The sequence below is a fragment of the Seriola dumerili genome, unplaced genomic scaffold (assembly GCF_002260705.1).
Source record: "Seriola dumerili isolate Sdu_G_001 unplaced genomic scaffold, Sdu_1.0 BDQW01000874.1, whole genome shotgun sequence".
Classification (NCBI taxonomy): domain Eukaryota; kingdom Metazoa; phylum Chordata; class Actinopteri; order Carangiformes; family Carangidae; genus Seriola; species Seriola dumerili.
The window spans coordinates 551,173-574,791 of NW_019175129.1; the positions used below are offsets into that span (position 1 = coordinate 551,173).

At 41.2% G+C, this 23,619-nt stretch overlaps 1 protein-coding gene across 2 annotated transcripts in view; it reads right to left on the reverse strand.

The window, feature by feature from the left end:
* The window catches only part of plppr1 (phospholipid phosphatase related 1), a 49,854-nt gene extending 26,609 nt beyond the window's left edge, over positions 1-23,245 (reverse strand). For both annotated transcript variants that reach the window (XM_022766587.1, XM_022766588.1), the window contains exons 1-2: positions 22,943-23,245; positions 8,159-8,267 (exon numbers count right to left, since the gene is read on the reverse strand). In XM_022766587.1, coding sequence (XP_022622308.1) covers positions 8,159-8,218 — 60 coding nt within the window. In that variant the 5' untranslated portion in view covers positions 8,219-8,267; positions 22,943-23,245. The remainder of the gene's footprint in view (positions 1-8,158; positions 8,268-22,942) is intronic.
* Positions 23,246-23,619: the final 374 nt, after the last annotated feature.

Below are 23,619 nucleotides of genomic sequence, written 5' to 3' on the forward strand. Positions count from 1 at the left end.
CTGGCATTTTTTTTTTTTTTTTTTTACACAGTTCACATGCATTAACAGCTACTGCTATGAGGAACCATCACACTTGTCTGCACACCACATTACGGTTGTATTCATACCGAACAGCAACTAGCAAAGTAAAGCCACTCGAATAAAGAGAAATCTTCTTGCTCCTCTATCTTTAAGCAGCTTGTCCACACACAGCATCCAAATGACGGAGACAGACGGAGACGGGTTAATTTCATGTTTTTATGTTGTTCCACAGACAAGTTTCAGCAGTGTAATCGGCTACAAAATTATTCATAGGTCTCCTCTGAAAATATGTAAATTCCTTCGCTTGTAGAAATGCCATGTAATACCTTGTGTGATCGCATACCTAAGGATGTCAGGTTTACAAGGAAACACCTGGAAAGGGATTGGGCATATTATCTAGGGGGGTGTACACCAGAGTACACGTGTTGAACTTTACTATTACTACTGTGGGTTCATTTACTTTGACTTGCACTTTATTTGCATTTGGAAAAAAAAAGAGGAAAAAAAAAGAGAGGAAAAAAAAAAGACCAAAGTTTGCCTCAAGCTCATTTACAGCAGCAGCCACAGTTTCTGGTAATTCACCAGCCCGGGTTCAGCAGTAGCCCTAAAAAGTCTAGGCTGCCAGTAGAAAGCACTGAGCGATAGTTTGGAGGATCAAGATGCCCTTGAGCGAGTTCTGGACCATTGCTTCCTGACTTTATTCCTCGCAATCACATCCTCTCTTCTAGAAATCTATAAAGCTCAAACATCCCTTCTATCACTCACCCCACCTCCTTCTCCTTCTCCACACCATAAATCATAGAGAGCCATAAACAACCAGCGAGCCGTCGGGACATCATGAGAGTCATCGGGCTGTGGCAAATGACCAAAACAGCCCGTGAGAGACAAGCAATTTCAGCTTGTCGGGCCTGATCTGACTCCTCTCTCCGGTCTGTTCTGTATAGTCCGTAGCAGACACTGACTTGGTCGTGAGTCAGCCCTATAATTACTTTCTGATAAAGATGTTGAAGTGTGCCTACTCCGTTGAAAAGAAAATAGCGGTGCAGTCACACCCCTGGAGGCCGTTCGCCATTTCCGTGAATTCTTCATGAGCTGGCTTTTCTGTGACAGTTCCACACCTGGACAAGTGTCCCCTTTCTCTGTGTGGCATAACTTGTGGCTCCATTATATTCACTCCACAGCCAAGCGTCATGCTGCATTAGCTGTGTGAAGGGCAGACTGACAAGAGTGGCTGTCGTAAAATGGGCAATACAAAGTTACTGCAGCATGCCATTATCCTTCTCCCTTGGAGGGTACAATTCACCTCTTTTACCCAAGAGTGTGGCGGGGCATTTTGGTGCAGCCACCTACCTCTGTTAGGTTTTTAACAGGCTACATTTCACTGGAGAATATCATTTCAGAGGGGGAGGACAAGAATTTCCGACCGCTACCGTTTAGAATTCAATGACTTATAGGTCCCCAACAAAGTAATATTCTTCTAATCCTCTTCGTCAACCTCAAAACTCCATTCTAATCAATATTTTCAAATGAACATTGAATCACATATGTAATTATAATGTGACTGAGGCTGCTTGTAGTGATGAACCCACTGAACATTTTCACCTGACACTGCACTGTATGTGCTGTTATAAACATTACACATTATAAACAACGTCTATAGTATAAGTCATAAGACTGATAGCTCTGGTAGATACAGAATATATTTGCTGTTATGGCAGATGAAATATGACTTTGTTGTGTATTTGTAATTGACTTCTACACAGCCAATTTCATCATAATAAAAATCCAAACCTAATTAACTTTTTTTTTTTTTATCCAATCACTCCCCTTCTGCAACCTTTCCAATCTCTTCTCCTCTTTGTCTCCTTCACTCCCAAATCTTTTTACTGTCAGTCCCACCGCACATCTCCTCCCTCTCACCACGGAAACAACCAGGAAAATGTTATATAAATCCAACACCGGGTCCTAGATTTTCATTTCACCGTCATGTTGTGTTAGTAGAAAAACAGACCGACAGAGATGGGCATCTTAGCCTGACTCACCCCTGGTTTTACGCCATATATTACACTATCAAACTTGTCCTGAAGTGACCTCAGAGACAGCTGATTTCTGTTTTTTCTAGCATGTATTCAAAAATACTGTGATAATACATGTGACAATGATGAGTAGTCAGCTGTTAGATGTGAGTATGGACCCCAAAACAAGAGAGAGAATTTGTCTTTTACAGTCTTTCCTGAAAGAGAAATTAGAAACCACTGCATAGACGGCTCCTCTCTTCATCCGGGCTCATTAATATGTTAAGTACAGCATCTTGTGCCATTCATGGTTTCATGAAGGGTCATCCAATCTCTGTGGGGTCTGTCTAAGAATTGAGGGCCAGATTTTCTAAGGATGTGTGACGCATTCTGCCCCAAATACATGAGGTGTATTAATCAAGCAGGCACACCAGGCTGCAGTAGTAATAGCCTGGTGTCTTTCTTTCCTTATGGATGTAGCTGCATTTTCCTCAGTATTCTAGTGAAGCATCAGCTGTATCAACACCTCCACCTGCTGCAATGTCAGCTGCTCAAAGGAGTTGCTCCACCACCACCACCACCCTTTGTGTATTTTCAATGTCTTTTTCACTTCTCAAAAAATAAATCCTCTCTCCTATTAGACAAATAATATAACTAGTCCCAGCTGTAATGTTACGATAAAGAGCAATAACTGTCTATCTCATGTAGGATTCAGCTGCGATGGGAGTCAGAGTGGTGGAGTGGAGACCACCACGTTATCTTTTTTCTGAACTTGGCAAACTCATAGAAATCCCACTGCTGAACTGTGCCTACAGTCAGAGCTCTCCTTCTGCTGCCTTAGTAAATCAGGAACTAAAACACACACAGATTGTGCGACAGATTCAATAAAAACCACAGAGCAGATGAAATATTTTTGGCCCTTAAAGTGATCGGTAACACAACTTCTAACACTGGCTTCTACTCCACGCTGGAAACAGCATTGAAATGGCACTTTGATGTGGGAATTACATTTTTCTGGCATCGGCCATGACTCAAAATCCGAATGTCAGGAGGGTGAGTGCTACAAAGTAAACTAACATTAGAGAAGTATGTGCAAAAACACAATCTGCTGTCATTTACTCTAGACAAAGATGATGAGGAAAGCATTGTATTTGTCAAAAACAGTACATTTTGGAAAACAGCTCTAACCTCTGCACCATCTCTGTATTTGAGCTGTTTATCCTGAGTCCCAGTGGAAACAGCTCAAATGACCTTTTCCCTTCACTAATTCCCTCTGGTGGATCCCAAGAGCACCCAGAGCAGCTATAAGACTCAGGCCCCCTGCCATGTCCTCGGTATGCGGAAGCATACGCAACACTAAGTAACATAAACTACCTCATAGTCCTGCATGACTGGGTTTATTTTTGTCATATTGTTCCCACTAACAGTAACTGCATTTATTGCCAGATGTATCCTAATTGCTTTTTTTCATTAATCAGCCGTAGTCGCTCTTTATCTCGTCTCCTAATATGTAACCTGGCTTGTAATCAAGTTCCAGACTATACCAGCCCTGGCTGTAACTTAGATGGTCATTAACAGAGCTAAGCTACATACATTACTACCAGACAGCAGCCAAAATTTGCAACTTAGCACTTATTCAACAGAGCTAATCTACATACTAGCTGCCACCAGACTGTATTTTCCATTTCCTTTCCTGCCTGTTCGAGGACTCTTCACTGCTGGGACTCGGAGACCAACAGGATTTAATGTGCCCGACCTCCTGGGTCAGCGGAAGTTAGCCTACATAGCATTTATTCTTCTTTTGGTATAATTTGAATCAGCATCTTAAAAAAGAAAGCAACAATAACTAATGGGTGGGTCTAATGGTATTTTCAGGCAGACAGCTGTTTATCATTAGTTAGCTAATATTCCTCATCCCTTGGGACATAACACCACTCACATTTTCATACCAGCTGGATATTTTTTCCACTACGAGCAATGCAAAAAAAAAAAAAAAATGAAATGATGATGAAACGGTTCAGATGATTTAAATGACATGTTTCCTGTCTAATCTGTATAAACTAAACTAGCAGGTTTAATTGGGCCGTGTGCTGCTGCAAAACTAAATTTAACATGCGATTCCCCAGATAAAAGCCCCCCCTCCCCCTTTTCTTTTAGAATCCCCCATGTAAAAGATGGTATTGCGTCAGTGCAGCCATGAGAGAGACGGAGCCACATCAAAAACAAACGGTCCCTGAGGGGAAATAATGACAGCCTGGAACATTATTACACCATACTGGTGGAGGAGATTGAGCGAGATGAAAGAAAGAAATTATCTCTGAGGCTGACAGAGGTTAGTCAGGAGATTGCTTCTTTTACAGCCTGGTGTGAACACAGGGAAGTTTTCATTTTCGTACAAAACACCTGAAAAGACTTTGCCTTTAATTAATCTCTCACCCTTTTCGCAAACCTTTCACTCCTTTCCCCCTCCTGCTTCATTGTACCTTCCTCATCTTCTTCTTCTCTCCTCTTTTTTGTTTCTCTCCTCCCATGTGTCCCACCTTCCTGTTGCACTCTCTCCCAGCCCTCTCATCCTATTCTTATTTTTATCCCCTTTCATCTCACAGCCCTGTTTTCCATCTCTTAGTTACTCCCACAGTAATGGCAAACAGCCACAACAAATGATGCTCTTGAGGTTAAGTAACGGATGAAAGAAACGCAACAAGTTACATGACTAAATAAACAAATCACCATAAATAAACATCCTCCCTGTCACACTGCCTCTGGCACTGAACTACAGAGCCGAGCTGCTCCAATCAGGACGCTGGGTTTCAGTCATGTGACGGCACTGTCCCTCTGCCGTGTTCTGTTCGTGACAGGCGGGGTGAGTAAGAGAAAGAAAAAAAAAAAAAAAGAGAGAGAGAGAGAAGAAGAAGAAACAAAAGGAGCAGGAAAAGAGCGAGGGGCACTGAGATGGAGTGATACAGAGGAGGATAAAATAGGTGGGAGGGGAGACATAGGAGGAGATGAGGGGAGAGACAGAGGGAGGAAGCAGGTTCCACAGAGAGAGGAGGGGCGAGAGAGGAATGAGGCTGTGAGGATGTGACAGAGACATCAAAGAGGGAGAAAAGGGGAAAATAGGGACAGGCAGAGTGAGACAAGGAGATGGACAGGATGCCTCTGAGAACTGAGTGAGGAAGAAGGGGAGCACGTGAAAAAAGACTAATGAAAATCAAAGAAAGCTTGACACTCAATGGGCTATTACAGTGTCTCTTAGGAGCTTTCCTCCTATGCTCTGCTGCAATATGGAGAAAATGTACTATACATACGGTTGTCAGCAAGATTACACCAAATAATAGGGATGGGCGACAATTCAATATTCTAATTCATCAACTTTCATTGGTATCATATTGTGATGATATGATGATATGTTATCATTTTACAAACTTGGTGTGCAAATGAGTGATCCCAAGCTAAATGTGACAAAAAAATCATGGGTGAGGTCTACATATTGGGATATAAAGTGTCATTTCATAAAAATACCATCATGACAGTCTTTATTTTAACCTCATTTACGCTGCACTCCAGCAATTTAGGATTGTGCTTCCATAATGTTGGTGAGAGACAGATTTAAAAAATAATTGGGACAACCGAAGCAACAGAGGCCAGTATATCCTGACTTTTAATCTCAAGTGTAAATCAGGCCCTCAAAAACACTGGGTCCTACATTTCCCATAATGCAACCCATCTTTAGTTAGTCCCTCCCTGCCAGGTAAATGCTCACGTCTTTCAAACAATATGCCGCCAGGTTGTAACACATACTCTCTGCAAAACAAAAATGTGTAGTCTTCAAGCCTGAGCTGTGATAACCCTGATGACATCATCCATTCCCTATAGAGACTCTGAGACATCATATCACACAACTGTCTTCACAGGCTGAGTATTACTCTCACAAGCTAAGTGAATTTGATGTATAAAAGTGTTGTAGCTGACAACAGATTCAAGTAGATGAGAGGGGCGACAAGGGCAGAGAACATAATGGTTTTTAAGAGGGAACCATTTTCAAATCTAATAAAGCATTGTGAAAAACTCTGTCAACAACTTCCTCTCTTTCTTTATCTTGAGCAGTGATACTAACTGATGTAATAAAGCAATATAACAGCCATTACTGGGAACTGTAATGGTTTTAATTTCCTCATGCCCGAAACATCAGACAGACAAATCCTGGTGGAGCTTCATCAATAACCAATAACAGTTGCTTGCTAGTCTGCTTGATTCTGGTTGGGCTACCAGCAATGAGGAACATTGAAGAGATTAATGTTTCTATGGTAACAGTGGCATCTCTAACTAATGGGAATAAGCTAAACTACATGATGTAGCTTCCAACTCTATCTCTTGAGTAAAACTTCTGATCATTAAAATAGACGGATAAAGACATTTCACATTTCTTCGGTCGGAGTGTTTGTGACTGTCACACACATTTCTAATTATAGAAAATATAAATCCCAAATGAGAAGAATGGTTACGAAAGCTAAAGTTTTAGGTCCAAGGTCACATTCAAACCAACCTCAATTTCCCCTGACACCATGTTGTTTGAGCATGAAGCTCTCATTACTGATCAGCAATGTCCAGCTGAGCATTTCACACCGAGTACCAGCCAAAAGACTTGAAAGCTGTAAATGAGCAAATTGCTATACAATGATGACAGGCTGTCTAACAGAAGGACTTTCTACAGACTTTGTGATGATTAATTATGTGTCACAATTCAGAAGAGCATTTTACTGAGAGGACAGTGCTTGCAGTGTGTGTGTGTGTGTGTGTGTGTGTGTGTGTGTGTGTGTGTATCCAATGTGTTTTTTTATGGTAATAACTGCTGTGCAGGGCAAGGTCTAACTTAAAGTCTGGCTGTGTGGGAGTTAAATTGGAGTTTTATTTGACTATAGGTGATCTAATGTGGTGGCAGTGCACAGTCATATATAAACCATATACCTTTGATTAGTCTGTTCTGCACCTTTCTCATGTACCATTCTTAACTAGAGTATTTTTTAACTGAATCAAGGTATAGTCACAGAGTATAGCTAATATCTAGTATTAAACTCTGTGAAGACTAGCAATGGCAAACAGAAACTTTTCAGAAAAATTAAAACAGAAATAATCACATCAACTGGGTGGCAGATTATTTTTGCCGTCTCTCCTTGTTCAACGACACAAAGCTCCATTGAAATGACTGATATCTGACTAATCAATAAGTGCAGAACAATAATGTTATTGTTACCGCAGAAGAACTGAGGCAAATAAATAAGATAATATCCAATGGGGCCTTGCACCAAAAGCAGCGAGGAGGAACGTCATCAATCAAAGGGGAAGTGATCACATACGTCACATTTCACTTATCTCATTTACCAATTCACTTATCCTGGAGGACACACCATCATGGTAACATGTAATACTCATCACGGGTGGCATGAGATAAAGGCAGAGGCAGGAAGAGAGGAATGTGACAGTAAACTCATCTGAGACCCCTATGCAGGATGTTTCCTTAGAGAAGTGCATATGTGAGGGAGAGAGGAAGAGGAAGAGAGAGAGACAAAGAGAGAGAGAGTGGGAGAGTGTAAAAGAGATAGAGAGACGGAGGAGAGTAATGCAAGGCGTCCTGAGACATCTCTCTGATTAAGGACTTTCAGCTGACATGGTAATTAAATATGGAGGAGTATGGAGGAGCAGTACAACTCTTTTACACACACACACACACACACACACACACACACACACACACACACACACACACACACACACACACACACTTGGCTTTCTACTCATTCCAACACTTTACGCTCTGGTTAACTCTGTATAATTTAGCAGAAGAGGTCATTTGCTAATGGTTAAATTGTAACTCAAACACACACACAGAGAGATAGAGAGAGAGAAAGAGAGACACAGAGAGAGAGAGAGAGAGAGAGAGAGAGAGAGAGAGAGAGAGAGAGAGAGAGAGAGAGAGAGAGAGACAGACAGACACAGACACACTCACACATACGTACAATCCCTAAACCAGGATTAAAATGCACATATGCATGAATTTTACACTTTGTACAGAAGAAGGCAGATTATCACACACACACATACACACACGCAGAGTCTCTCACCTCTACAAAGATGAAACATGGGATGATGGAGTAGCTGCGCAGGGTGTTGTTGGACGCCATCTTGCCTCCTGTCGGGAGACTTCTCCTTCAGGATTCAGGGCAGCTCAGTCTGCAAAGACGGGAACATCAAGTGTCAGCGCTCATGATCTGATACTGACACAAATGCACCAATACCATTTCTAACTGTTACAGTAGATGTACAGTATGTTATCAATGGTCCTCGCTGATATGGACTCTTGATTGGGAACTGATCACCTGCAGCTAGAGAGTATAATTTCGTTATTACATTTCAAAGACTTGATGACAGTTGATTGAACTTTATAACATCTGCCTTTACATCTGCAACAAAATAAAGGGAAAACAACAAAAACAGTACATTGTGGAAAACAGCTCTAACCTCTGCACCATCTCTGTATTTGAGCTGTTTATCCTGAGTCCCAGTGGAAACAGCTCAAATGACCTTTTCCCTTCACTAATTCCCTCTGGTGGATCCCAAGAGCACCCAGAGCAGCTATAAGACTCAGGCCCCCTGCCATGTCCTCGGTCTACCCTTGGGTCTCCTCCCAGTCAGCTGTGCCCATAAAACCTCCAAAGGAAGGCGGACCGAAGGATTCCTTAGCAGTTGCTACAGAGTCTGGGGGTGGCACCTTTATCAACTAAAGGCCTGGTGGGTTCACCACCTGCAAGGCAAAGAGCAGGGACTGGGTGGATAAAGGCAGGGTTGAGCCAGAGTGGTGAAAACTGAAAAGTTTTCTAAACCTCTGCTTTCTACAAAATATAAATCATACAAGTATCTATCAAGACTTTGAAACACCCTTCACACCCTTCACACTTCATCTAAATCTAAAGAGCACCATACTGTGATTTCTGTTAGCGTTACTCTGACGTTGGTGTTATATTCTGGTCCTGTTTGTATTCGATCACATTTCTCTGTCAGTTAAAGCCTTTTTTGTTGCACTTTTATTGGCACTGACTCCAAGACTAAATTTTCCCTAAAGAGATAATATTTTTCTACTCATATCGGCTTTATTAACGTGACTTATGCTCCCTCTGGTTGTAAGGGAAGGCTCCGGAGTTCAGGTCAGCGACGACAACCACATTGGTAGAAATGATCTCCTGCACTCAAACTGGCACAGCTTCCATTCTCCTCCTGTTATCTTGTTTTATTGCGTTTTATAATGGTGTCGAATTGTCACAAATAACATCAGTATAAAACAATAGCATTTCCCCATGGAGAATAGCGAGCTGATTAGTAAGAGTGTGGGTCAAGTCGATTTGTGTAGTGAAAAGATGAATACTGGAAAAATAAAACCTTATTTGCTTTTCTGGCTCCAGCCAAGGCTGAAACAGCTTGTCAGTCACTCGTTACATTGTTTTTAATTACTGAGCACAGGATAGTACAAGAGGTGTCTTGTTTCCGTGGGTGTAGATTAGGTGGGTTTTAAAAATGTCCTGGAGAGCCAGAAATGTCAGTATCTGTTGTAGTAATTGTTGATATATTGGTATTAATCAACAAAGCTAGGACCCCCTGCAGATACTTAATGTTCATAAATGTGTTATGGGGCTGTAATTGTACTTAATTCCCCATTTAAGAGGAACATTGTTCCCAATTTGAGCTCTCTCTTTCTTCCCACTCTGCAATTCTGAGTAAAGGCAGCGAGTGTGGAGAGGAGGTGGTTTGTTATAGAGCCAAGTTGGAGAAAAAAAGGACCAGTGGAGTGTTTCAAATTCTCTATTTATAAAAATGTCTTTTTCTTTCTTTCTGTCTTTCTATCTTTCACTGATCACCACTGGAGAGATGTTATAATTGAATATTGCTGTATATTGTTGTATCTTACATAACTACATGGCACGAAATAGCAGCGAAACAACCTAAAGATTGGTTTGTGCATGAGGAGTTTTTGTGATAAAAGGCTCTTATCTGAACAAAGCAGCACAAAAATTCAACAGGAATCCAGGGCTGAACAGTCAGGGTGATAACAAGGATCACAGCAGGATCTCACAGGGCTGAGGGGCAATACCTGTGTACACATGGAAAATCTATTTAGTACTCTAATGCCCACACTTGCCCTTTTAGAAACATGTGGGTGTGTCATTTTCACTGCATACATGTCTCTACTTACTGTAGCATTTAGTGCCTCAACCAAGGAGGTTATGTTTTCACCCATGTCTGTCTGTTTGTCAGCAGAATCACACAAACAGTTCTGAACCAATTTGCACCAAACTTGGTGGAGGGATGGGCCATGGAAGAACCCATTTAATTTTGGTGTCGATCGGGTTAAGAAATTTTGGTAGGAATTTTTTATCACTTTCCTAAACACTGCGATATAGGGCTTTCGCAACAAGTCCTGCAACCTGAACCTGGAGACAGTCTCTGTAATTTTCGATATTTTCGTCAATTTCAAAAGGAAATAATGTATTGATCATGATGTAAAAAACCTGCCATAATAATGCTGTTGTTTCATACAATTTGGTGCAGCTGAGACGTGTGGGATTGCTTGGCCTTGGCGGATATATCCGCTCTACTGAATACCATTCTAGTTAACTCTGTATATGACACTAGTCGTTGGTGATTGTTTAGGCACAATATATAGTGACAGCAGCACAAGCAACACGGTCACCACAGTTGCTTGTAGTTGCAAGTACAGATTGCAAAGTTTCCTCTGCACACCTTACATGAAGATCTACTGATCCCAACTCTCATCTCAATTTGAATCCAAACGCTTCAGTTTCACTGAGTCATCAGACGCAGGCAGACAGTGAGGCTGGCAGGCCTAATCAGTCCCCGAGTGCCTGTCCCATCTCATTTAACACTCAATCCGGGCTAATCAAAGCGACATTAGATGGCAACAGCCTGACCGCCGCTCTCACAGCTCTCGCACGGCGCTTCACTCGCGCTTCAGCAAAACAAATGTCTGTTGGTGTCTGTATATAAAACACCAACAGTTCCAAATCAGCACGGAGACCTGCCACCCTGCCGTGTGACACTTGAACATCTTAACACTGGCATGCGTGACTGCAGGTGACAGGAGCAGCAGAATTTAAGCAGACAACATTGTAATTTACCTTTCTCCCCTCTTACAGTAAGATCAGTGCAAACTCGGTGTCAACTACAGAGCTCACTCTCCTGTTGGAGTACACTTCAGTAGGGTGGATAGCTGTCAGGTGAGATTGATGGATGGTCTCCCAGTTCACTAATACTGCAAGCACCTGCCTGAAAAGTCTTATATGCCATGTAGATTTAATTGCTTTCAGTAAATCCATAAAAAAAAGCTACTGCTAGACATCCCTGCTATCCGTCACGGTGCACATTAACAGTGTAATCGGTCTCCAGTGACTCAGTGACTTTACAGATTATGGCAGGTGGGGTAGCATCAGCTACAGAGAGGAAATTGAGTTGTCATGCCTGTAATGTGGTAAAAAGCCCCCAAAATTAAATGACCATACTAATCACATTTACACTGTTATATTCTGATACTCCACAATATGCTGCATTTTTTTTCCAAATTTCTCTACAATCACCAACAGGAAATCAATTATTCATAATTTCTTCATTTTGCTTCACTGAGCCATGATTTTATCAAGCAAGTCAAATGGAAACAGCTCTTGTAGCCAACTGTGATTTTTTTTTTTTTTTTTTTTTAATATATAGTTTTGCTCCATATTCAACAGATTATAACTGGTACTAATAATATTATAACTGGTGCATAATTAATGGATAGCCTAAAAGTTGAAACTTCGCAAAACGGTGCAAGACAGCATTGAGCCATTCTTAGATTTTATGAAGAATAGCTATGCTGGAATAACCTGTAGAACATGAAGGACAGGTTACCAACCAGTTCAGGGTCAAGACCGAGGTCAGACAGGGTCTCCTATTACCTCCTATTTTCTTGTTTCTATTAGTCATTGACTGGGTTATGGGAACAACAACTGACCAAAGAAAATACAGACTCCAGCGGGCTTTGTGGACACAGCTGGATGATCTACATTTTGCAGATGACTTGGCTCTACTGTCACACAGCCAACCATCAGATGCAGGAAAGTACACTTGCTTTGAGACTGAATCAATCACACAGTAGAGTCCTACTTTACCTACTGGCACTGACAAACAGGGAGTTACAGATGCAGATGTCAAAGCAAGAATAGGAAAGTGAAGGGCAGTCTTTTTACAGCCAAAGAACATCTGGCGCTCTGCAGTGATACAGCAGCTAACAAAAATAAGAATCTTCATCTCCAATGTAAAATCAGTGCTGCTTCATGGCACAGACACCTGGAGAATGACAAAGACCACAATCAATGAAGTGCAAACTTTTTATCAACAACTCTCGAAGAAGAAGAATTCTTAAAATCCACTAGCCGGACAAGATCAGCAATAAACAACCACCAGCAGCAGACGGATTCAGAAGAAGAGGATCGGGCACACGCTACAGAAACCAGTGTCAAACACCACCCGACAAGCTTTGACGTGGAATCCTCAGGGGAAGAGGGAAAGAGGCCGGCCAAAGAACACCTGGCGACTGAATCTCTAGGCAAACATCAAGAGACTGGGATACACCTGGTATCAGATAGAAAAGACAGCTAATGACAGAGAACTCTCAAGGTCCCTTGTCGATGGCCTTCTATCAAGTGAGCAACCACAATATTTCTCCCACAACAAATGAAAATATTGCTGTGAAGGCGAGGCTATGATGCATAATCTACCACAAGTCAAATATCTGAGAGGGGAAAATTTGAAAGGGGAAGAAAAAAATCCCCACACAAAAAACAATAAGACAAGCTGACATGCCTTACAAAACCACCTGGCCACCAGATGTCCCAGCAAACAATACGATTATGCAAGATCATTTGGTAACCATAGCAACGTGTATGCATGTCAATAAGTGAGCACTGGAATTTTCCCTGATCAATGACAAGGGCTTGTGGAGGTAAAACGGAGGTGTGTTGTGATTGTATCCTGCTTCATGTATGTTGGCAAGTCTTGGCCATTAATGCTCATAATCAGTTAATTCTCCATAAGCTCTTTGGGACACAAATAAAAATGGAAGGTGCAGTTAAAGTGCGGCTTGACTTGATGTCAGTCACTGTAATTTCATTTGTCCATGTTGGTCCATGACTTTTGAATAAATGAATGACCTGTCAGTTCATGTAACGTCATTTTTACTCCCCTTGGGTTTGTTTGTAATTCTGTAAATACAAGTGAACAGGAAAAGGACCAGAAGAAAAGGCAATAACATATCTTTTTAAAAGGGACCAACTGACCCAAACTACAGGTGAGTAGATAATCTAAAACTAATCACAAAAAGTATTTTTTCACTTTTTCTTATTGCCATTGATGACATTCCTACACAAGCACCTCAGAACTTGTAATTTCCTCAAAACGATTGGCAAGTATCGTCTTTGCGATGCTGAAGGTGGGTCCAAACCTTGAACCTTTTGACACGTGTAGCCCATCTTTGTGAGAGACTGAAAAACTGTGCAGTCTAAGCTTTTATTTTTGTCCTGCTCTGTGTGCAATCATGCAGAAGGAATAGACAAAAAAGAAACTGGCAATTTAACAGTTGGACTGTGAGCTTGATGATTTGACTCGGGGCTCTGTGACAGATGATTCAAATCAGAAAATTTAAGGGGGCCGCACTCAGTGTCAAAGAGTTTACACTACATTCATTTATTTCTCACCAGAACAGCCTCACAGCTCTGAAGGAGTCACAGTGCTGAACAATTGAATCTAGTCACAGGAAAGTCTTAACGTGATTTCTCTTTTTTCTCTAGCCTCGGGACATCACTGTTTCAAAAGATGTTTCAAAGATCATAACCATGGAGCATTTTTCTCCCAATTCCAGGAGCCAGTTAATTACGGCCGCATGAAAGGTGATCAGATTGCCTCCCCAGCGGCGAGCTCATCAAACGAGCAGCCTACAGGCCTTGTCAGGATTCATCAGGATCTCGTCTCCACTCAGCCAGGCTGTGATGACTTTGTCTCTCAGAGAACCGGTGAGAGCTGACTGTGAAATATTGAGCCCAGAAATATCATCTGATTGACCATCTCCTGGTCTCCAGCTGAGCTGTTCTGCCTGACTGTGATGACTGCCTGAATGTGACTGAGCTGTCACAATGACAGAGCTGCTGATAGAGCTGAGAGTCAAAAGCTGAGCATGGAAAAATGAAATATTACCTCCTGTTATCACTGCCAGCATGTTGCTGGTGTAGCCCTGTGCTCTGCTCTTCTTCTGTACTTGAATGTTAGAGCATCAGTTACTAAACTCTTACAAATGACAGAATTTTAAAGCTACACTTTTGAACAGTTTGAACTTCCAGACTGGGTTAAAACATAGTTTAGTTTACCAACCTAGACGACTTCACATTAGAGTGCGTTTGTGGTTTTTTTTTAGAGCTTTTCACTAAAAACAGCATGAGAGCGGGGAGAGTGAACCAAAACATTAAAGCTGCAGAGCAGGACAGGTAAACACCGAGCTGCTTAAAGCTCCATGAAGCCGAGCATAGCAGCCAATTTGGGTGATCATTTTCTGCGACCTCTCAGATTGTCACATTGTTATCACATTATCATTTGATACATTGTTATTATCATCATGATTACGGCCACTTTAGCGGCAGAATGAGTGGAAACCAGAGAGACGAGCAAGAAAGAAGAAATCGAAAATCTTGGCAGATTCAACTTTAACATCCCGAATCTTTCATCTTTTACTTTTACAATAATACTTACAGGTCTATTTAATACTAATATTATCTGAGCAACTTTACATAGACAGATGTAGAACTGCTAATAATAATTGCTTTTGTTTCTTTTACAGCCCTAAATTAAGCTATGTTGAGTTTTTTTTTTTTTTTTTTTTGCACCAAATCTGAGGAACATGTTTGCTGGGAAACTGGCCAACTCAGCACTTTGTGTCCAGATCTATCCTACAGTACGCTGTTGTGCCTTTTTTATTTGACTACAGAGAAATCCTCTGCATTTTTGGATGCTAAAAATGCCCCCACTGTCATCAAAGTTTTCACATTTATTATACAACTCTTATATAAATCTGTTCTCTTCCGGAAATCATACCAGTTAGGAAAAAGGTTCATGGCCAACAAAGTGTATAAATCTCATTTTGAATTCCTCATCTGCTCACTGCACACACTCTCTCACACAGACACACAGCGTCCCATGGCTTTTACTCTTGCCAACAGAGCATCTTTGTTGCTATAAATAGTCTGTTTCCATACTTCCCTTGTGGCTTCCTTAAAAATGAATCTTGGGAAATCAATCTATTTTTCTCGACTGTAGAAATTATACGTTTTCTCACAAAGTATATGCTGACAGTTCTGTACAGATGCAACTGTGTGTTAACATAAAATAACATTGTCATCTTTCCTCTCCTATTCCCCTGCAGAGGTAAACATCAGACAGGACAAGGACTCACAGCGGACAGAAAGGGACGGGAGAGTGAGAAGCAGAAAGAGACAGAAACAACTTGTGAAGGACGAACGCAGAGGAGGAAAAGTCATGTTTCAGAAGATGGTTCATTTGCGGGAGAATAACTTTTGCTACGTCCTCTGGGAGACACTGCTTTACTGTCATTTTAAGCAGATGTTACAAGCAAAGTCTTTATAAATGGTTTCAGTTTTACTGGCAGCCGCAGTTCTTGGTGCCTCTGCATATCACAGCTACCATCTGCACATATGGAAAGTTATATTTAGGGCTCAACATACAACATTTGGATTTTTAAGACCCAGGCTGTTTCTTATATTTTCAAACTGGAGATGCTCACAGCCTTTTAATTTCAAAACCTACAATGCAAACAATAAACAAGAATCAATAACGAGTGCAATTCCCCTTCGCCATAAAATAGTTTGAATAAACAGCGAGCAAAGAAAATAGAAGTGATGCATAATTAAAGTGTTCTGAGACATATTGTTGACAAAAAACATTCATTACGGTAGAGAAAATGCTATATGCACGAAAGTCTCATTGTAACTCACCTCTAAGGAGTGATACTGAGCTTTTAATCAAATCTCATAAACTCACTGTATTGATACACAGATGATGCAGGAGAAAAACATTCTTTCATCACCATGAAGCCCCATCAGGTTCAGGCCCTTGGATTGGTCACGCATTCCAACAAACACAATTAATTGCCTGTGTTTGGGTGTGGGAAGCCTGTGAGGGATTACTCCATTGTAACTAGTGAAAGTGAAACAAAATCTCACCAGGAGTTGCCCAAAGATCATCTCAAAACCTCCCCTTAAGCACTACTTTTCACTTGTTTCTTCATTTTGAGTTCATTTCAGAACATTGAACATGAGTTCTTCTGACTTGAAGTCTTTTGACCTGAAATGATGGGTACTGATAAAATCGTCACATCAAGTTTCTATAGCAACGCGATAAGCATAGTCACAAACGTCCAAGCTTTCATTGTCTCTACCAGTTTTACAAGGGTAAGGGTTTTCTGTGACAAAAGGTGTATAAAGCCTTTGAGACTGTCCTCCTGTAAAAAAAAACAAACCCATAGGCCAACCATAGTAACATTTTATTGTTAGGCAACTTTAGTGGCCGTAGAACTTACGACAGGAGGAAAGGAGGTATTCAGGTGACGTGGTATGAAGAGAGATAAAGTCTGCATTAGGAGGAGGCTGGGTTGGATGAAGGAGTCAACATATCATAGGTCTTTCACAGAGAACTACACTGTTCATTTCCTGTTTGAAACCAATAGTCAACATTGTTGAGGAACAGTAATGGATAAAAGAAACCATAGCCATTTATTGTAACCACAACAAAGTCATCTAACCTTACTTAAACCACAGGTTTTCCATAAACACAACCAAGTACTTTTTGTGCCAAAACCTAGGAAACTGTGACCATTCCACAACCTCAAGCATGTATTTATTATTGTTACCATGACAACTGAGGTGAACCACACCTGCTGCCTGTACAGTCCTGTAGGTCATATTATTGTTACCATGACAACAAAGGTCCAGTATGCCTGATGCCGGTAAACTCCCATGGCTCACAGCCAAGGTTAGGAACAAGCGACCTACATGGCGGTTTGGTCGGAGGACCCGTTGAGGCCTTTTGTGGCTCCAGGGGACGCGGTGTTAAGTCTGATAAAGTGCCCCCAGAGATGTCAGTTGAGTCAGCGTCCGTTGGGTCTGAAAACGACTGTAAAAAATGAATAAAATCTGGAGGGTGTGTCAGAAAAATGTGAGCTTACCAGACCTCTGCTGCCTGCTCCTCATGAGGCGAGTGGCTTGAGGCTACAGTAGCCGCTACTAGCGTAATCAGCGATTGAGTTGCACCATCGGTGACAAGTTTGGACGAGGAAGAAAAAGAATATGGAATAAAAGGATATCTGTGGTTTGGCTGAATTGATTTTGATACTTCTTTGATTATGTCCACCATGAGTCTGACAATGTTATGGGAGTGTACTGCTAAATCTGTGGTATACTCTTTTAAACTCTCCAGAAACCCTTCCTTTTGAAAATATATATGATGAAAACTTACTGTAATAGATGAATGATGAAGGTTAGTATCAAATTCAGTCCCTACCCCTGTACATTTCTAAATTATTCTCTGTATCAGCTTTGATTTTAAAAAAAAAACAAAAAACAACTTAGCATCAACACTTGATTGTGAGGAATCACAATGGGAGTCACGTTTTTGTCTCTCTGACAGACAGCTTAGCTGGAAAATCTGCACAACGCCTGGCAACGGAATACAGCGGAGGACGTATGAATGTCAAACACAGAGACAAGTAAGATGAGATCAGAAATAGAACAAAGTTGAAAGTAAAAGAAGATTAGGAATATCCTTTCAGAAAAGAATCTGAACTTCACAAAAAAAGAAAAAGAAAAAACATTCCCCATGAGAAAGACTTAAGAGTACGAGAAAAAGAAAAGCCAGACATGAAAAAGCAGCAGGAAAGAGTTGAAGAAATATTAAGTTTGCTTCTTCAGATGCTGCTAACCAGTAACAAGTACAGTCTCGAAAGTCTTCAAACACATTCCTGTATTTCCACATATCAAGGGTTTGCCTCAGCTGCTGGCCTGACTTTCACCCTCATGTCTTTTTTTCCTGATGAAGCAGAGTGGTATATGCGTCTGAGCCTCATTTTAGCTCGTTGCCAGAGCCTTGATCGTTTCATCCTCAATGTCATTTCTCTGTCTGCTCATTTCTCAACCGTACAAAAACACATATTTTTACCAGCTGCGTTATTTCTACTATACATTTTCCTGTTGAATTCAGACTGAATAAATACCTACATCTACATGAAGTCATTGCTTTTCTGTTTACGTTTGGTTTGAGATTCCTTCTAAATACAATCTACTTTCATTGACTTATTGGTTGTGCCTAGGGAGGCTTAAGGCTAAATAAGATTTTCTAATATTGAATTTCCTCTAAAATCAAAATCAACAGATCTGGTTAAGTATATGCAGGGAACTAATCCAACAAGGAGTGGCAGTTGTTGCTTTTCATCCCAACAAATTATTAGTTATTTTAGTTAATTATTAGTCATTAGTATACAACTGCAAATGCCTCAGGTAAATTTGCATATGTATGAATGTAAATTTTTAAGTTAGGAAAAATGCATTTCCATGAGTGCTCCGAGGCTTCTGTATGTCTGTCTGTCTGTATGTATGTGTGTGTGTGTGTGTGTGTGTGTCAGTGTGTGTGTGTATGTTTTCACTTTGTGTGCTGAATGCTGAGTGATGCTGTGCAAGTTTTTTTTTTTTTCTTATGCTGCCTTGTAACATCTCCATCTATATTTAGATCAAACACACTCTTGATCTGAGTGTTCAGCTATTTTTCAGTCCGATAACAAACCATCAGAACCAACACAGCACCGTCCTCTTTACCCAGCCGGAGATAAAGAAATCTTTCCCTTATGAGATTTCTCAAGAGCGCTACCATATCATGCTACTGCTGCATCTCATTGTCCTTGCAATCATTTATTACCTTCCAAAAGGATTTATGGGAGGTGGAATGGCAGTAAAATCTCTGTCTGTGATTTTTCTGGTCATGCATCATATGTAGAAAGGTAGAGCTGCTCATATAACTTTATGCCACCAAGAAATCAAAAAAATCCTCTTGTTAGTGCAGCTTTCCCCGAACAGATAGCTTGCGAAAGGATGTGACCGCATGGAAAAATCATGCCTCAACCGACAACTCAAACACACAGGAAACACATTCATTCGGCATCAAAATAATTCTGTACACAAGTGTGGTGGTGTAGTGGCTGACATTTTTAAATTCCACACCTCATCTGTCTTCAGAGTACACCCAAATAAGTTCAGCAGTCTCAAATATGGTCACTTACATAAAAAAAAAAAAAAACTGGGGCGTACAGCCAGCAGGGATATTTGGCTGCCACTTGAAGTATTTCTCCATTAGCTCCCATTCACATTCTGACTAATTATATACATAAGTCTGGGCTGAGAATCTCACGGCGCATTCTGGCACGCTATAAAAAACACCCATTTGAGCCAACAAAATACCACTTCTGCCTCGAATTAATCAAGCGTCCTTGTAAATATGGATGTTTAGCCACATTAGATGCCACTCTATTGTCTGGCTTCTGGCACACCAGGCAAAAATATTCATGGAGTGCTGCCAGTGTTATCATTCTTCCTGTTCCTCTCAAACCTTATCACCTGTGTGTATCAGCCTTCTTATAGATAAAAGGGAGGGCCACTCCATCTCCAGAGGCAGGCCTTATCTCACCTTAGGGCCAATCATCCCCCTGAGACATCACAGTGACAGATCTATTGCCCAATCAGGACACCCCCACTGCACTAATAACACCGCCGCCACATCTAGTGGTAATCAAATACCTGCTACCAATGGACCATGGAAATGATTTGTGTGTGTATGTGGCAGTCTGAGCAGATATGGATGTGTGTGTGTGTGTGAGTGTGTGTGTGTGTGTGTGTGTGTATGTGATCAATAGCCAGTCTCTGGTGTGGGAGTGGAAAAGGCATTCGATATCAGACGAGAGTTCAGGGGTCATTGCTTCCTGTGTCTTCACTGCTATATATCCATCTGGCGTTTTTTTTTTTTTTTGAACACATCGGCTGGTGTTTCCCCTTTAATTATTGTCATTTGTAACACATTTCAGAGCAGCACCTTGCCACCAATATGATTGTTTTTCCCACATGTTGAATGCACTATAACAGCTTTGTGCGTTTGTGGCTTCAAAAGGCAGCAGTTTATTCTAAATGGCCATGTTGAATTTCACATGGATGTTTTGATTTATCAGTTGCTATGTGAAGAAGTAATCACGTACTAGAGCTGAAATTCATTTTGACAAATCTCACGCTCTGCTCTCTTGCAAACAACCCTCTCATGGTCCTTCGCTTGGAGATTTAGGATGATAAGACAAGCATATTTTGGCTATTAAATCTCCCTTAGTGCAATTTTATTCCAAACTCTGTGCTTGTAGATCCCTGCAGCTCATAATGACCCAGATCTAGCAGGGACTAAATCTCACTGAAGGCACAAATATTGTAAATAGTCAATTACAAAAACAAAACCTGAGACAAAACATACTAATTTATGCTTTTCCAGGATCAAAATGAAACAATATCTTCATCAAACAGAACAGATAAGTGGAGCTGGTTCACACCAAACTGTGGTGGTGACTGTGGTAGCTCTACAAAGGGTTTTACTGCAATTTTAAACAACTAAAGATCCCACGGATCCAATGATCCAATGTAACTACTGATTCAATTATGACTGAAACAAACCATATTTTATCATTGTTAAACAAAATCAAAACTAACAATAATCAAATGACTGCAATGGGATTAAAACTCACAAGTTTCTGCCAAAGAACGAAGGAAAAGAAAATGAATCAAAATGAGGTGTCACAACAACAATAATGATTGATGAATCTGAGGAAAATGTGATTTTGGGTATAACTGTGATTGAAAATAAATCATGGTGACAACAATAACAATCATGACTAGTTAAATAACATCACTTAATGCTGCCGATGATGTCACAAGTGAACGTCACGGTGGTATATCATTGCCAAACATGATGATGTCATTGTGACCTCAGCCTGTTTTGTTATATGATTAGTCAAAAGTGACATCAATGTTCAAGAAAAGGCAAATAAATAAACACACACACACACTCTATGGCAAAATAAGCTTCTCAGTATAAAAGGCACTGTGTCCACTGCAAGTTGTTTGCATGTGCATATTCAAATCTGCACAAACGCACACACACACTGTATAAATGCACACTTGTGCCATTATGTAGAACAGCATGGTGGGTGTATGCCAGGAGGTGTCTTGCTGCTGACAGCCAGGGAAAGGCTCACCTGATGCCCAGCCACCTGCCATCTGTCTGCTGAATAATACCATTTGCCTGCTATACTACGGGGACAAACATGAATACACCTGTCAAATATAAAACACACACAGCAAAATGCATAAATTCACAGGTTCCAGCTACACACAGCTGGTAGAAATATGTGCCTCTGGGTGGGCGATACTATCTTATTTCCACTGCTCGGGCCAAAGGCTACACAGAGGATTCAATACAACTGGCAACATGCACGGAAGCAGGTAGGAAGAATTGAAGTAGACACAATATTTGCCTCTCTATGTGCAAACAGACAGGAAATACTGTTCACTAATTAGAGAGTAGGTAATTCAGCATGAGCAGCACTTTTTTTTTTTTTTTTTTTTGCCAACAGACAACACTGACTTTTGCTACATTCAGGATCCCGGGACCAACTGGTTACTAGTCTGAAGAGCAATTCTGCTCATCTGCAGATCTGCAAATGATTTGATGTATTTCGTTATTCACCACTGTTTTTTAACTTATTATTATTATTATCATCATCATCATCCGGTCCCTTTCACAGCCTTATACACAAGCTGAAGCTCTACAGTAAAATATATTTCCCCTGCATTTTAACCTCACGTGATGCCAGGAAGCTGCTGTATGATGAAGTTTAAGAGGTTCAAAACAGACACTTATGCCAAAGAAACCCTACCTGTCTCAATTCATTCTCATCGTGCTTCCTTCGGGAGCACTGGATGAGGTTCCTCTCTGTATTGTATTCAATTCAAGGCCAAGGCTGCACATGCACAGCAGCGTTTTCTGAACATGATGATAGGAGAAGCAATCAGAGGAGGATGATGAGAGACGCTGCACTGAATATATTTCAAGGTTACCCTATTGCGCTCATCAAGGCATCATAATCAGCATGGGATTTCAGTCTCTGAGTGACCTGAAAGGCATCAACTGCGCGGTGCATGTCTGGGGGGCTGGTTGGGGAGGAATAGCCAGCCTCTGAGGTTGGGGGGCGGGGAGATGGGCCAGATTTTTTTTTTTTTTTTTTGCTGGACTGACGGCACATTTTGCTCGGCAACGGAGGCGGCACATTTACACAAATGTTCGTTTTCTGTTCCTAGTGAGGGGTGCGCAGCCCTGTGGCGGATATTCTCCCCAAAAATCACATTTGCTAGAGCGCAAATAAGCGCTGGAGGGCGGTCACTGTTGCTGCTAGAGACAGGTGTCTGTCTAAATACCGATATCGATTCTTTACAATCATTAAGACACTATTCTCCACACATTCTCACTCAATCCGCCATGAAATCTGTCCCATTCACAAATCACGTTTTACGCTCCTTGGATAGGCTACGTTTTATCAAATGAGAAACCAGCGTTGTGACTTGATTAAGATCCGAACTTGCTTCTGCAACAGACAATAGCTACACACTCCCGTTTCTTCTATTTCTCCCCCAACGGCATCTGCGAGCATCACGCACACTTACCGCGATGGGATGAAGCAGTATTCCGGAGGAAAGGCGAATCCATTGAAGAAAAATGAGGAGATAAGGGCGAAAGGAAGCCGTGAGCACTCCCACTACTACTTGTACTACTACTCCATCGGTTCAGTGAAGCCACCGCTCTCGGTTTGTGATGGGGATCACGCAGCGTGTGAGCGCATGAGGATGGATGCTGTGCCTTGTCGGGGGGCGGGGACAAGACGCGTACTCGGGTCCAGTGGAGCGTACTTAATTCTGTGTAGGGACCTTGTGTTACAAGCAAGTCGGCTGTCTAGTCCGCATATTCCCAGCCAGCCTGCCCTATAGACCTCCAGGTCCTGCTTGAACAGCCCTTTATTTTACCTTTCCTTATACCAGGGAGGCAGCGTGAGGTGTTTTCAGTGCTGCTTCATATTCATGGAGCTAGTCACGTGCAAGGAGAAGACAGGGTGAATGGTTTGCTGAGCTGTAGTTGTTGTGGTATATGCTAATGTTTATTTGGCATAGGATTCTTAATAGTAGGCTACCATTGATTAAGAATAAATTATATGAGATGTATAAAAATTAAAGGTGTTTTAAAATTTATCTGCAAGAAATTTATTTCCTCATGTTTTCCATGATAACTTCCATCAGTTAGACAATTATGGACCCATAAAAGAATAAATAAATAGATGGCAGTAATA